The 16,758-nt window shown below is 43.4% G+C and overlaps 1 protein-coding gene across 1 annotated transcript in view; it reads right to left on the bottom strand.

Annotated features, from left to right (window-relative positions):
• Positions 1-4,911: 4,911 nt before the first annotated feature.
• The window catches only part of LOC147905627 (homeobox-leucine zipper protein HOX32-like), a 35,262-nt gene continuing 23,415 nt past the window's right edge, over positions 4,912-16,758 (bottom strand). The window contains exons 12-18 of the mRNA XM_087373664.1: positions 6,942-7,130; positions 6,748-6,828; positions 6,454-6,591; positions 6,037-6,359; positions 5,767-5,872; positions 5,527-5,676; positions 4,912-5,259 (exon numbers count right to left, since the gene is read on the bottom strand). Of these exons, the coding sequence (XP_087229790.1) occupies positions 5,122-5,259; positions 5,527-5,676; positions 5,767-5,872; positions 6,037-6,359; positions 6,454-6,591; positions 6,748-6,828; positions 6,942-7,130 (1,125 nt within the window). The 3' untranslated portion in view covers positions 4,912-5,121. The remainder of the gene's footprint in view (positions 5,260-5,526; positions 5,677-5,766; positions 5,873-6,036; positions 6,360-6,453; positions 6,592-6,747; positions 6,829-6,941; positions 7,131-16,758) is intronic.

Here is a 16,758-nt window from a genome sequence, read left to right as displayed (position 1 = left end):
AACAAGACCAAGTAACAGCTTTAGAGCGTAGGATGAAATGTTCCAAATTATGAAGGATGGAATCTTATTAATGCAATTTTCACAAAGTGGGAGAACTTAAAAGTCATGGAGTTAAAGGAAGCAAGCAAGACACCCATGCATTGAAGACTTTGCCTGAGGAGATTCAGGCCACAAAATGGAAGAGTGAACAAGGAATAAAAGCTGAGACTCTCATTAAGTCCATGCTTAGTAGAGCTGTGTTTGGGGATCCATCTCATGGAGAAATGGGCAATGAGTTTGATGGGTTAGTAAACATCTCTCATTTTCCTTATGAGACTTTCCTTTATTTTAAATTATCCTCTGTATAAACAATGCTTCAAGAAACTCTGTTTTGTGAAGGTAAGGTATTCTATACATGTGTTTCAATGAAGGCACCAAATAGACATGAGAATGCAAGAATCAATGATCCAAAAAATTGAACATGATGAAATGGAATCTAGTTCGAGCATCAAGAAGGAGCTGATAGTATAAAGGCCTAACATCCTAAAATATAACTAAAAATGCATAAGATGTCCCCGAGGCATACAAGGTGCCAAATGCTAATGTCGGGATTGATTTGAAGCCATGGATCCAACCATTGGTCGGCCTCAAGTATGGATTGTATACTACAACCATAAGTGCATGATAAAACACTGAGTCTCCCCAAGTTGCACTATGGTCGAACTTGATGATGTCCACTGCACTGGGGTAGGACCACACTACTGCATAGGTATCCTCAGGCTGAGGAACGATCTGATGATCGAAAGAGGTGGTGATCACTAGATCCAAGGGTGGTGCAATGCGGCATGACAGAGCTGATGCTGGAATGTCTTGTAGACTGTGATCTGTTGATCTATACTGCTCATGAAACTGTGTCCAAGATATGCTCTGTATCAGAGGTGAAAGCATCAATCATGGATGCTGGAATGGAATCACCTGAAGAGATAAATGATCACTGGTGCCATCTTGTTGTGTATCTATACCTATGGTAGCAAAATATGGAGTCGGATCCATGCATGATGATGGTTGTACATCACTAGAATCAAACTGTGCTGATATGAGTGGGATTGCCTCATGCTGAGGGCTTACTACTGCTGAATGTGCCTCATGTTGAGGGCTTATCAAGAAGTGTGCCTCATGCTGAGGGCTTACTAAGGAATATGCATGATTAGAAACTATTGGCTGATCCATGCTAACATCCGAAGCATGTGTGTCTGATCGCTCAAGATCAATGAGGCTCAAGTCGGCATCATACATTGGTACATGCCTTATGGCAAAGTGATTGAAGAAGGTTCTCTTTCCACTCACAAATCTTGTCCGAAGTCATGACTGGTGTATCATCAACTATGTGATGTGGACAATTCCATGCTGGAGGTGGTCTGATGCTCTATGCAAGAGGCTTACCCATGAGAACATGGTGGGAGAACTGTCCCATCACACTTGTCCATTCGTCCTTTGAAGCTGTCTCATATTACAATGTCATCTTTACATGAGGTCCTGCTATCTCCACCTTGGGCATCAGATACTGCCAATTAGATTTGAGATTTGCATGGTCCAGTCAAATGGTGGAGGAAAAGATTGAAACACATTTGACACTGATTGAAACACATTTGACACTCCAAGGTCCCTCTTCCACAACAAGTCTTCATATGGCGTGTTCTGTTGGGGTTTCTTTCGTCTAGACAGCTTTTATTATGCAATCGTATTGCTCCCACTATTTGTAGTCGATGTTGGACTCTCAAGGAGTCTTGTCGCTCATATCTTTTGGCACTTCCCCGACACACGTGACTTCTTTGGCATCCTTCAACAAAGATTGCAATTGAGATTTTCTGAAGCTTCTCTTGGGAAGCTTTTTTGGCAAGGTAAAGTATGGCCAAGTAATTCCCACTTTGCATCCACATCTCTATCCTACATGAGTTCCAACCCACAAGATATTCAAGTGGTTATCTCCAAGAGGATATCTCATCAAAATTCTTGTATGATTAGGTAACTTCCAACTCCCAATTCGGATGCACACATCTCTCTCTCTCTCTCTCTCTCTCCCCCCCTCTCCCCCCCCAAATCCATATTGTACATCTGTGATTCGAAGAAAAACAAGACTATACGTTAAGTTCGAGTAATTTTTAAGTCTCGTTTAATGTTACTCACCCTACACACTGTCTATGCATATGATTAAATGTGATCATTAGACTCTACTTCCTCTTCTCGTGAAGGTAAGGTTTGTTTTGGTGATTAATTTTGCAAACTGAGATTAGGAGAATTAGCTCATAGATCAAACTCCAACTTCTTCCTAACAGCCAGCATTTATTTTTCGTTGATTTTCACCATTGGCACCTTTATGGTATTTGCTACCCCTTCCGAGTCGAGTGACTCATGTTGCCTCAAACTTGATCCTAAAGTCAAAGAAGCATTGCAATACTCAAGATTCTGAGTCTGATGCAAAGAGACCAACTGGATGACTTGCCCGTAGAAAAAACAAGCGAGTACAAGTACTCGTGAGCACTACCTTCAAGTTGGTTCTATCAAAGGAAAACAATTGTCAAGAAAAATAAATGATTAATTTGCAACATGTGATGGAAGCCATGTATAGAAAAGTTCGAATGATTTGCAAACTCCGCATGCATGCATGCGTGCGTGCGTGTGTGTGTGTGTGTGTGTGTGTGAGTGAGAGAGAGAGAGAGAGAGAGAGAGAGAGAGAGAGCAAACTCTGTGTGTGTGTGTGTGTGTGTGAGAGAGAGAGAGAGTTCTTTTTTAAAAAAAAGTGTGTGGGGGAAGGAGAGAGAGAAAGAACCAAAATAGAAAGAGACCCCGTGGCAAAGTGTGTGGGTCAATGCTTGTAGTCGTGATCACTTCAAGTTGGTTCTGTCAAAGGAGAACAATTGTCAAGATGAATAAAAGTTGGTTCTGTCAAAGGAAAACAATTGTCAATATGAATAAATGATCAATTTGCAACACATGAGATGGAAGCAGTGTATAGGAAAGTTCAAATGTGTGTGTGTGTGTGTGTGTGTGTGTGTGTGTGTGTGTGTGAGAGAGAGAGAGAGATTCTTAAAAAAAGAATGTGTAGTGTGGGAGAGGAAAAGAACCAAAATAAAAAGCGGCCAAGTACCTGCAGCGCTGCCTGAAAGTAGTGCTAATAAACTCATGTATTTCTCAGACAGCCACATCCCAAGACCTCACAAGATCCATAGGAGGTATTTCCCGTCCATTCTCAGAGAAATCAAGCACATCATACTCATACAGGGTACCAGACTGATACTTGATGTTTTCCTAGCTTCTGCGCACCCTATAGCTGAAAGCTTTTTTACTAACAAGCGATTCTATCAATGGAGAACACGAAAGGTAGAAGAGATGGAAAGCCAAGCTGGTCATGAAACTCAAAATGAGCGAGCACCTCCTGGTAGCCTCCCGAAATAATACTTGCAAATAACACGTCCAACTAAGAAGATTCCATCATCGACTGTTCTAGCAATTTGAAAGAAGCACCGCCTAGTAAGACACTTCCATCTGAGATAATCTGCTTAAGACATTGTGCACATTACAGAGAAAAACAATGAGTTTTTTGTCACAAATTTTTAAGGAAAACATAAAAGCAGCAAGGCTTCATATTCTTGGAGACAGTGCATAGAAAACAAGCATATTCAAGAAATGGCATGAAAGATAAGGATATTCGGGAGCCTCCAGACCATGGGCGTTTCGTTAATGCAAGTCCCTTCACACAGCTATGAATCCACTTTAGAGGAGACAATCTATGAATCCACTTTAGAGGAGACAAAGTCAGGAGTGGAAATAGAAATTTCCTTACATAGGGAGTCTCATCTATGCAGATTTGACTATACGATTCAATTTAGCATTTGGTGTAGCGTATTTAGATCGCTCTCACAAGTTGACAGAGCAGATATCACTGTCAATGCTCTGGGAGGATATTAAAATATATAGTGGGATTGCTATCCAAGTAAGGAAATGAATATTGAAATCCTTGGATTTCCTTATGCAATAGAGAAATACAATGAGCAATCTTTGCTACAAGTTGCAATACATATTGAAACCTGACACCATATTCCATTAGGATAATCACATCTACTGTTACTGCAAGCAATGAGTGAACAAATGCTCAATTGCACCTTTTACATCAGACCCATTCTGACTTTTGTGGATGCTAATGATGTGATCTATATCTTTCGATTTCTGATAGTATTTGGAGTTTTCCTAGTTAAATCGGTTTTCAGAGCTTAGTTCCAAAAAACAAGCCCATAGAGCCAATCCAATTTGTATATTAGAAATTGAAATGTGAAACTGAGCCAGATCTTTTTTGCACCAAGAGGACTCAATTGATTGAGAGTCCATTTCAAAACAGTCCTAAAACAAAATACAAAAACACCTACAAACGATATGCCTCACCAGACATTTTCAATAGACTATTCAAGTTAAGAGGTTCAACTTACTAACATACTTAATGCTTTAAGTTGTTAAAAATGAGATCACCATTGTATTCTAACAAAGACTACAAACGTTGTGCAGAATACCTAACCAAATCGTGCAATATCTGCTTATGTGAGCCATATTACTACTTTTCTTAAAAAGGCACGCTTCCATTCACTCTAGCAAAGAATTCAAAACGTTGTTCACATTATGCTAAACAAAATCATGCAACATCTGCCCGTGTACAGATGAAACATCCATACCGCAAAATGTTGTGCAGAAGACCGAAACCAAAAATGTGCAATATCTGCCTAAGTGAGAGCCATATCACTACTTTTCAGTGTAGTTTTAAAAAATTAGCTTCCCATTGTAGTCTTGGAAAAACGCAAGATTTTGTGCAGATAAGCTAAACAAAATCACGCAATATCTGCTTATATAGAGCTATCATGAGAAAGACCCAATCAAGCTGCTGTTTGATTACACAACAGATTAGTCATGTAGAGAAATCAATTACCAAGAAATTGCAACAATCATAATATGTTGGGCTGGCTGATAAGACAAAAAGTTTTGGAATGTTTCTGGTATGAGTATACACACAATGTAATCCATTTGATCAGCAGGTATATGATAAATAAGCTAAGATGATGTTTGGAAAAAAGGTCCACTCTTGTTGGAAATTTTTCAGAAGGACCATTTAACAAACATGAAAGCTATGCATTGCAATGCATCCCCGTCAACTTTCCAAGCAACAGCACGCTCAAAGGTGGCAACCCTGCCAGTGCTGGAGATTCGAATGCCCCCAGGAAGGTACGCAAAACCCTACAATCCAATCCACTCAAATCAAAGTCAATTTTATGCACAGAGACTACAAACTTTTCACACAATTGATATTGTTTGCTAGATCCCTCCTATTTCAAGTAACAATAAACTTTCAACTCTTGGACACTGAAAGGAAAATAATACCACTTTCTCACCAGCAAGCAAATTTACCGTTTTTCAAAGCACTGATTGCCATCAAGACAACCCATAATTGGAGTCACGCAAAAAACAATCCATTTGAGATGCTTATAGTTTTCATCAACTCACCCTCTGCAACACTTCTGTGAAATCAGTGGAGGCTGTCTTTCTTGCATTTTCATCGAGTGTCTTCTGCCACTCCAAGTGCGGCAATGCACTTGAAGTCGTTTCAAACATATCTAAGCCTGACTGATTGGCAAAAATTATGTCTGTGGAAGCCTGGCCATAAAAAGGGAGAGACAACAAGCTGTATTAAAACCCACTCTCAGTTTCTCTTCTAAATACTGCAAGCCACTGAAAATCCGTTACCTTGCAGATGCAGCAGAAAATGGCATCAGGATGATGCCACAACAGCTTGAACAACCCATCCAGGTTCTCAGAATGTCCTCTAAGAAGCTCTACCCCAAATTGTACCCTGCAGATTCAATTATGTTTTCTATTAACATTGCATATCTTGTAAGACTTCTCCATGTGCAGCTAGTATACATATACTGGCTCCAAAAGTGCAGACCTGGATCTAAAATTAGAAACAATTCAAATTGTATTCAAGAGAGGAAAGGCTCGGTTAGAAATCAGTACTCGTAGCTTTGCAGTATTTTTCGTGCAAGGAGAAGAAGCTCCGGAGTTCCAGGTGATTGCTTTAGCCCAATTTGTGTGCCAATATTTGAGGCTAAAGCCATCGCAACACGCAATACAGATGCAACAACAGTGCGCACATATTTGCGGGCAATGGTTGCTACATTTTCACAGGCATGGACCTCGCATGGGAATTGGAAAGCGATAATGAGTATTGAGCGAGAGGGACAGTTAGAATTTGCTTGGTCATTCAACAATGCAGCTCCTCGAACTCCACCCTCCAGTGTAGAAGCCAAATCTAGCGTCCGAGCCACTTCATGTTCATCCTACAGTCCAAATATACAAAAATTGAAAAAATGCAAGAAACTAATGCATAGACAGTGCATAGCTCTAGTAGTCAGGTATCTAAATTACATATACCGTGAGGCTTCCATCCAAAGGAACAACACGGAAACCAGATGGCATGAGAGGCATGTCTTCAGAAACAGTAACATTTACAGGGGCAAACACAAGTTGGGCAGAAGCACCCACAGCTGCTTCATCAAGGCCTGTGCAAAGCTGCAAGAACAACAGTAATGGGAGACGACTCAGTATCTAAGCAATGCTGCTTGCCTCAGTTTGAACATGCTGCCCAAAAACAAAGGGTACAACCCTAAATTTGAACTTGATTTATTTACCAGATCATAATTTCTGTTGTGTAGTATAAGTACTTGCCTGTAAGAGAAAGTGATCTTTCGAAAGGATACTGCCATCCTGAAGAAAGTTTGGGCTTTCGATCTGCAAAAGCTCCAGTAGCTACCATACATTGCCAAAAAACCTTAGATTACAGTAAGAATTAAAAGTTTGAAGAGAAACGTATTTGTATGATCAGTTCAAGGGTTGTGAAATATGGTTTATTTGTATGTCACCTCCTGCTGCTCGAGAGAATTAGCCAATATCAACGGAGCTGGACCATAGCATGTACTTCCCCGTCCTGATCCCAGGGCCCCATATACTGTGGATCCCAAAGCCGCTGCTAAATCTGTGCAGATGTCCAACTCTGCCCACTCTGAACGATGTTCACGGAGGAACCGTATCAAGAGAGCTGGAGGCACATTCTGAAAGGAATCAAAGAAACTTGTGACATAAGCTTTTTGATTGATGTCTGGACATTGCCAGAAATTACACAACAGCCAAACCATCCAAAATTAAGTCTCAAGAAAAAAAAAACCTCCTCATAAGTACATTCAGCAAACTTTCCAAGGCTTCAAGCTTTACTATACTACATCCAGAAACAGACTCACATCGAAACCTAAATCTACCCTTCATATTATCTAGAACTATGTCAGCCTTTGCCTTGGATATAGGATTGACTAGATTATCCTTGGCCCAATGAGAGACTCAGCTATCACAAACAGATCGTGTTGCTCCTGCTGTGTTGCTCCTGCCGTACAGTTCGTACGGTTCTGCATGTATGACTAAAACGACCTGGTCACTAATAGAATAATATTTACAGGCATCATCTGTAAATATCATAGTGATGCCACATCACAGCCTCTCAATGGGATCAAAGGGATTTTTCTTATGAATTGGTATCCCTATGATTATGGACATGTTGTATTCGTCTTGGGTGTTATCGAATCGCTTAGAGGCTCCACCCTTTCAGCTCATTGTATCAGGATCTTTCAGTCTCACCTTCCACCTTTTAAAGACTTTTAATAAACGTTCTTTCTGTCGATAACATAGTCTTTCCCAAGTGACCCCTGAGTATTTGACACTCATAAACATTGTTGGCAGTAATCTTTTCTCCCTTTTTCTCTCTTAGTCACCTCTCCCTTTCCAACTTTCAATGGATTTAGAGAGCTAGATAACTTGTTGAATCAGATAAGGGACTTTGAGCTACATTTCCCTGTTGGCAACCTTTAGCCTAGAAGGTGACGCCTTGTCATGGAGGTTGGTTTGCCTAGCAAGTTAAAACTTATAAAGAAACGGCAGGTATTTGTAACTATCTTCAAAAGTACCTTCCTTCAAGTTGCCAACATTCAAATCCAAGAGACTTAGGCAGTTTGAGAAGTAGAGTTGCTGATTTTCACTTGATTTCTTGGGTGGATATTGCTAGAAAACCGAGATCCTTGGATTGTTTCACCACATCGCGGGAATAGAATTGGATAAGGGGTGTGCAGCGGAGGAAGGAGAAGGAAATGCTTTAATTCAAAACTTCAGACTTTCTGTGTACACAAGAGAGAACTCACAAGTATCAGATTCAGGAGATAGACCTGATTTCTCGTAGTTGCTAGGGCCATGTAGGAGAATAGTGTTAGCCATGGTAGTCTACGTCGCCCTAAAGTGCTATCATTGTATCGTTTGACATGGTTCAGACAAGTCATGACTTGGAAAGCTAGATCCAACTACAATCCAGATGACCCAAACCCAGTTTGAATGATTTGGTGGGGGATTGATGGCTTATTGCATATCAGCCTTGACAGCATGAAAAGTTGGAGATGCTCTAGATAAGTATATGATGACTCTTAGATAAGTATATGATGAAACAATCTCAACTTGTGAGCCATCGAAACTGAATTGCTCTTTGCTCTGAATGTGTTGAAGATCATGACCTTGGTTTTACCAAGATTGACCTTCAAGTCACGTGACTCACAAAGACTGTAGGGCATCTAAGTGTCTCTGGAGGCCCTATGCAGAGAACAGTAGTACTACATTGTCTGGATAGGTCAAGTTTTGAATCAATGGACCAGCGAGTGAGCACATAGCACCCCCTAGTGTCTTGATAAATGTCTCAAGCTTGTTTATATAGAGGCTAAACAGGATTGGTGAGAGAGGAGACCCTTGATTGACCCTGAGAGTACTCGTAACCTCCTTTGTCCATCCAGCTCATGTCCGACGTAGCACCCCCTAGTGTCTTGATAAATGTCTCAAGCTCGTTTATGTAGAGGCCAAACAGGATTGGTGAGAGATGAGACCCTTGATAGACCCTGAGAGTACTCGTAACCTCCTTTGTCCATCCAGCTCATGTCCGGACCATGCCTCAAACCCTCTCACAGAGCGCTATAGCCCAGCTCTTGCAGCTGTCTTAAGAGGCAAGCCCTGGGCAAGCTCTTGTGCCCTGGCATCCTCAATGACACCTACCTCTGAGTGTAAGTATGTTATACTTGGTCCGGTGGTCACGTCGGAAGCTGGCCTGCCCCTCTGTCCTGAGTCAGAGATGCTGGTGTGCACACGTGCTGGTGGTCTAAGAGACTGGGGCTACACATGGACAAATTACCCCCCTCCTAGTACTACAGGATGCACCTTTTCTCCCACTCGAAAATCATGAGATGAAGCAAGTCCTACACGAGGACCTTCAACAACTACACACGTTCAACAAGACCTAGTTGGCACCAAGTGAGCTCCCAGTGGTCCAACAATTCGACCTTCTACGCATTTCTCATGAGGGCTTTTTTTTTTCATAAATATGAGGGCTTTATTCACCCCCAAGGTATAGCCGAATTCATCTCTCCCACTCATTGAGGATCTCTATTGGGTGATTTCGAGCTTCATCTCATCAACTCCGTATTGAGAGTGGATGAGCTGGCGGAGTACCCAGAGAGAGACGTATTTGTGCCTTATGCGATCTACAAGCTCTATACCTAATGTCCCAAGCCTCCATACAACTACATGTTCTTGATGCCTCAGATCCTCTTATCCTAGGTCTCCCTCCACCATGCTCTCCTCAACATGACCTTCCCAACACCCCCCCTTACCAACACATCTCGGCCTAATGCAAACATGTTGATGACGTTGCCCCATCAAGTCCCATGATGGAACCCTCTGGAACAATCCAGTGTCGATTCTGGTTCCGAGTTTTGGCTCTTGTTTCTCCAGGTCCAATCTTCCACAAGCAAATCATCTTGGTACACAGGTCCATCGAAGGCAACATGAGACGGAACCACGAGCTTCACTCACGTTCTCATCTTAGGACTCGAACAATCCAAACGCCACCATCTTCCAATTGTCCCCCTCATAATGAGTCAGCAACCTGGAGTCTTTTGAGCACCATGCTCTGAGGATCTGTTTCAACCTGCTCTTCTGGCAAGGTCCGCAAAAAAGGAACCGTCTCGAGAAATGAATCCATATAATAACCTTGACCTCAAACTCTCCCTGAGCTCTCAAGCAAGTACTCTTCTGATTTCAGTACACCTTGTCCATAATCACATTCTAATAATATGCATCCAAGAATTCAAGAAGCAACCACACTTTTACTTCTGTCTTTGAAGAAGCCCCATTCCTTCCAATCTCACATTACCTGAGACATTTAAAGAGCAGATCCTCTCTATAGCATACTATAAACGCATAAATTAATTACACCATGTACATACCAAAACCTCGTACTACCTGTGTGCTTGCTCTAAAAGCAAACCTTGCACCTCATCGAGGCACATACTAATAACTTGTGTAATCTTGTATTGCCCTCTTCTGCATTCTACAAACCACATGTACCTAAAATCCTAGGACACTCCATGGAACCCACCCTTGTGTCAGTATCAACAACCACGCACCTAGAAGATTCCAATTACTCCAAGTTGTCCTTCACCTTCACAAAGGTCTCTAACTCCTCGTCAGCCCACATCTCAATGTCAAACATCTTCACTGTGGTTTCTATGTTGGCGTATCTTATCTCAGTAAAACATTGAGATGTCACTAAGAACAGTTCTTCAAACACCACATTACCTTTCGCTTTTGTATCACCATCTGAGCCTGAGTTGGACTCCTTGATCTTCGGATCCACCTTTTTTTTGCAATCGTTCACAAAATGGCATGGCTCGTCACAATTTCACTTTTTCTTATGCTTCCTCTTCTTGAAAGTGTCCTCTTCATCTCCACGATCATCCTTCTTAGGCTTGCTACCCTTAGGCTTCCCCTTTCCTTTGCCAACGCCTTGTCATTGTTGTGGTCATTATAGAGCTTCTCCCTAGCTTCTGTCAAAGGCCCAACTCCTTAAAAGTAAAAGGTTTGATCCTCCGTCTTGCTATCACAATCGTAACAAAGCTTTTGAAACTTGGTGGTAGCCTCCTAAGTACCATCAAGGCCGACTTCCCTCATCAATCTCCCTCATCCCTCTCCATCTACTCTATAAGTATCCTCCCCTAGTTGTCCACAACATCCTCCGAGTTCTCCGCTCTCGTTGTCAATTTTCACAATTTTCGAGCCACTAAATGACTACAAGTCTTTTTATCTTCCTGATAGGATAGTTAGTCCTGTCACGTTTCCCAGACTCTCCAAAGTTAGGGATGGGGAAAGAAAAAACTCAACGAGCTAGGAGGAAGGGAGAAGGGACTGAAGAGGCTTCTACTTTTGAAATCGATCTCTGCTACTGAACCACACAACAAAATCCAAAAGCAAACTCAACCGTTTGTAGACAAGAACTCTGTACTTCAGCAAGGTCCTTAAGCAAGATCCCTACCTTCAAGCTTCCACACTTGTGAGCCTCCTACTTGGGTTTTGATACCATGTTAGAAATCCACTAACAAAGGGTACGCACAACGGAAGACTAATAGAATAGCCTAAGAGCTCAAAGAATGTATATTAAGTGCAATCACAAACTTCTTAACTTTATGTGCTTCAAATAAATGTGCAGACGAGTAAATAGACAATGATCCATCCAAATATAGATTCCACCCAAAAAAGAAATTTCATCCAAAGCTATGAACACAATACAAAAGAGATAGATCCAAAGTTCCACGAAGTTCCACGAAATCGTGATCCTTTGACCTTACCACAAGGTACTTCTACTATCAGCCAGATATCTCTGTAACGCTGAGCTTGCATGCTCCACCTTGAGCATATGTAGACTCTCCATCCAAAGACCTCAGCTCCTTGCCGCCCTAGAAAACAACCAAGGCGCCAGCTCTACGTGAGCTCAGTCTGCAGCTACTCTTGGACTCCTCTGCCTCTTGAATGTAGGCCTCTGAGGGTCTCTGTACTGCTGCTCCAGAACTTGCAGGCCTGCTGGATGATGTAATGCCCTACAATGGGCTCCTTTTATAGGCCTCAAGGCCCCTAGAAAAGGACCGACCAGGCTCCTCCTTCTGGACAACTCAGCCCGCCTAAAACCGACCCCACCAGGCCCTGCACATTTGGCTGTACGCATTCTTTTTGGGATGTGAGCTTTCGGCATATAAGTTGGGGCCCAGCCCCCTTGATATGTGTGCCAGCTGACCTGGCTGGCCCCCTCCCCTTCCCCCATATTTGGGGCTGTGTGCTGGGCCATGTGGCCAACCAGCCTGGCCGACTAGCTCCCTCCCCCCACCAGTCTTGTGGGGCTATATAGAGGGGGGTTTGCCAGCCTTTTGCTGGGCTCTGCTCTTCCACCCGGACACATGGCATTTTGCCACCCTTGAACCTCAGATAGAGGTCTATTGCAGGCCCTTTACCAAGACCAAAGGCCCTTCCATGTAGGCGCCCTTGTCCTTTGTAGGTTCTGACCTGGTTCAGGCCCTTTCAAGCCTCTGGATCCAGACCTCCAGCTCCGCACCTGCTGTCCCAAGCCTTCATACAGCTTCGTACGGTTGCTGGCCTCAGATCCTCGTCCTAGCTCTCCTCATTTGGGGGATTACACATGGGGGGATAACCTTCCCAACAGGGTGACGATGCTCATTTTAGGACCTCAACTCTTTCAGCTTGTTGCATCAGATTTCTTATAGTCTCATAGTCCCATCGGTCTTCCGAAGACTATAATAAACTTTTTCTTTTCTTCCAGGTCTGATCTGACCGGCCACAGACTGGGCCCACCCAGTCTGCTGAATCTGCCTGAAGGTACCACGTGGCCTTCTGCCACTGGTCACCTGTGTCTGCAGCACTGCAGCCTTGCAGTCTGCCCTCTCCTGGACTGCCAACGGGCAATCTGTGTAACTGCCAACCTGCTGCAGCCTTCTTTGCCTATTTAACTAATTAAAGCTCTCTTCAAGCACCTTTTGCAGGTTCTGCATCTTCTGCTCCAGCCTTCGCCAACCTGTGACCACCATGTTCTCTGACCTTCCCGGCCCTGCAGATCCTCAGTACTGTTGCTGTACTGTCTACTGTGTTTGCTGTAACAGCCCTGCAGTGCCAGCCTGTAGATTTGCACTCTTTCAGAGCTCCTGTTGACCTCTGACAACAAACTGTGCAACAGCCTATGTGGCAGCCTACAGTGCTGCCCAAATACCTTGTGGATGATCCCCTCTACCTACATCTACCTATGTGGCATCCAAACCTGATGCTCATACAGTAGACTCTCAACCCCCAAATCCTACCTTGGTCCCATGTCCCAATGCTCGACTGGGCTTACAGGTGGGAGAATGAACCCTAATTTTCAACAAAGGTGGAAGAATAAACCCTAATTTTCAACAGACATGAAAGTAAAAGTCTACCAAATGCCACACCTCATTCAACCCTTTTGTAAGAGGTTTCAATGGCACCTAATTTAGTAGAAGCAAGTGATTTATAAGAGATTCTCTAAGCTCTAGGAAGATATTTCAGTGGCCACTCGAAGAGAGGCGAAGTCGAGAACGTCTCTTTCACAACTACTCCATCTTAAGGTTTGAATGCTCCTTCTCATGTTAAATATCGAGGTAAATTCAACGCTTAATAGACTTCTCCAAGGAAGAGATACAATACCTGTATTTAAGAAGACCCATGTTATAACAAGTCAAAGTTATTAAATTGAAATAGTGGTTCTAACGAATAAGCTTCAACAACAAAGTCCATGCTTGACAGACTTCTTCAAGGAAGAGATATAACAGCTGTTAGTTGTTCAAGGAACTTTTCAATTTAAGAAGACCCATTTTTTAACAAGACAAGATTATTAATGTAAATTGCAAAAGAGATTGTTACAAATTACCTTCAACAAGAAAGGGTGTTTGAAAGACTAACTAGGGAGAATTCGGAACAGATCTAGGTGGAGGTGGAGGTGGAGGTGTAATAGAAAGGACTCCAAGTAATGGAGGCGAATTGGAGAAAACTTCTTTCAACAAGTCAAGATAATTGACATGAATTGAAATGGCGATTGTAACGGACTAACGGGTGGATATTGATGCAAATATTGTTCTAGTTTGTTATCCCCACAATTCTTGACGTCAAGATAATTGACATGAATTGAAATCGCGATTGTAACAGATTAACGGGTGTACATTGCTGCATTATTCTTCTAGAGTGTTATCGATGCATTATTCTACCCGTGTGTCATCACCACAATTTTCCAGGTATCCTCCTAAACCCTCCAAACTTTATCAAAGAACAAAAATTGGATTTATGACTATCAAACAACAAGCAAAAGATATGCATCATAGCCACCTTCGTTTTTCTTGTTGGTTCCTTGAATTCTTTAACAAGGTTACCCTGAACTTGTGTGTCCACCTTAAATTGACGAAGCTCTCATAAGATTCCGCTAGTTTGATCTACAAAAAGGCTGCACTAGACTCTTTGAAACTCTCATCAATGACGATTGACAACAAGGAGGATATGAGGCCTCCCTTAGTCATCCCACGTCTATTGCTTGCATGACTAAGGTAACCTTGCATGGCTTGGATATGATATACCCTCAATTTCGATTCGTTCCTTCATGAAAATGGGGGCTCATGCTCTGCACACTTGGATGTCTCTACAATAGGATTAGAGCAATGATCTGAGTCCTATGCATGTAGCAATGGACATGCGCGATATAATACATGGAGGATGTGGCATATGGGCAAGAAGTGGTAACAAGTGTTCAAGGGGAGTGGGCAAAACTACTTCTATGGCTTATTAGAGTTGAGGGATGTTGAGGGATGTTGGAAAGGTCACCCCCCCATCTGTAAGCCCCCAAATGAGGAGAGCGCCTAGGACAGAAGATGCCCAGAGAAGAGAGAGAGAGGGGGCTGCCACATGGGCAGCACCTCACAAGAGAAGAAGGCTGCAAAGGACGGAACCTGTGGAAGGAGCAGAAGGCGGGGACAGCAAGCCCTAGATCTGACCTGGCAGGGCACGATGACATCAGCAGCAGTACGGTTCAGTACAGCACTGCACACATGGCTGAAGAAGAGCTTGGCAGAGGGCAGAACCAGCAGCAGCAGGGTGAACAGGCACTGACAAGGCTGGGGCCTGGTGGAGCAGCAAATGGGGCTGCCAGTGGGCAGAGGCATGCCTTAAATAGGCTGGGTCCTTGCCTAGATTGGAGGGCCAAAAGCCCTAGAAGTGTGGGCCAAAGGGCCGTAGTTTTGGAGCCCTTAAAGGGCTGGTTTTGGGGCAGACTGGTCGTCCCAAACAGACCAGCCAGTCGGCCCATTTAGGGCTGACTGGTCGGTTACTTCAAGGGGCCCTTCGGGCCTATAAAAGCAGAGGCCATAGGCCTCATTTCATTATCCAGCAGCCAGCAGTTCCAGGGCAGAAAGGAGCAGCAGGAAGCCTACCCTCTGGGCCTATCTACAGGAGGTGAGAGAGTGCAACAGGTGCTGCAGACTTAGCTCTAGGGAGAGGCTGGACCTTGGCTGTCTTCAAAGGCAGCAAGGTGCTGAGATCATCATACCTTCTGGAGCAGCCATTCACAAGCAGGTTGGAGCAGTGGAACAGGGACCTGTATGCTGCAGAAAAAGCTTGGCAGGGGCTGCCCACCTAGGCTAGAACCCGCGCAGCAAGAGGGAATGGTGCGGCATCCTAGGCGACTCCTAGAAAAGCAATAGGCAGGGCCTGCGCACTGCGTTAGCAGCCCATGTGCCACATGGGCCTATATATAGGCCTGACCGAAGCCGGCCAGTTCAGCCTTCAAAAGGCCATATAGGCCCCTGACCAAAGGCGGCCAGTTCAGCCTTCAAAAGGCCGACCAACCTGGTCGGGGGTGGGGCCCAGAAGGTCGATCCTGCAGCAGAGGGCCGCCCCCCTGCTGGTCAGTTTTTACAGCCCAGCAATAGGCCCCCTCTCCCCCCCTCATTTCTCATCACCTGCACAAACAAGACTCGCACAAGCAAGCACACACGGAGAGGAGTAGCCTCAAGTTCTTGGACAGCATCTGTTGGCTGTTGTGTACACTCATCTCTTGAGCTTTTGTCTGCCCACTATTTTGGAGGAGTAGTTTTTGCTCTCTCTCCGTCTGTGTTGTTTGAGCTAGATCGGGAATGTGAGGTGTACACTCATCTCTTGAGCTTTTGTCTGCCCACTATTTTGGAGGAGTAGTTTTTGCTCTCTCTCCGTCTGTGTTGTTTGAGCTAGATCGGGAATGTGAGGTGTGAGTGATTCTATCCTCTATTTCTAACACTTATCTCATTCAACTTTGGATTTAGTGCCTAAAGCTTACATCATACCAATCTCAAATCTAAAACTTTGAATTTAGTGCCTAAAGCTTACATCAAACCAATCTCAATACCAATATCTTAGTCTAAAACTTTTTAATACACAGACAAGCAAAACTTTCATGAGCAACATGCTCTCTATAAAGCCGAGTTAGGCATATCATACTTACCTCATTCGACTTTGGATTTAGTGCCTAAATTTTACATCATACCATTTCATGTATTCTAAGATACTTACCTCCTTCGACTTTGGATTTAGTGCCTAAAGCTTACATCATACCAATCTCAAATCTATTCCAATGTTTCGTATTCGAGTCCATCATTCTATGGACCTTTCAATTTTAATGAAGAGGGCCTTGCTAAAAGAAAGAATGAAGAGTCAATAATAAACTAAGGTGTCTAAGCCTCTAAACTAAAATGTACCATTCACAAGAAGATAGAATAAGAATTC

This window comes from Dipteris shenzhenensis, chromosome 1 (assembly GCF_047967505.1).
Source record: "Dipteris shenzhenensis isolate YYH24624 ecotype China chromosome 1, Dip_SZ_1.0, whole genome shotgun sequence".
NCBI classification, from domain to species: Eukaryota; Viridiplantae; Streptophyta; class Polypodiopsida; order Gleicheniales; family Dipteridaceae; genus Dipteris; species Dipteris shenzhenensis.
The sequence above is the reverse complement of the archived record's forward strand: the minus strand, read 5'-3'. Positions and strand labels throughout refer to the sequence as shown.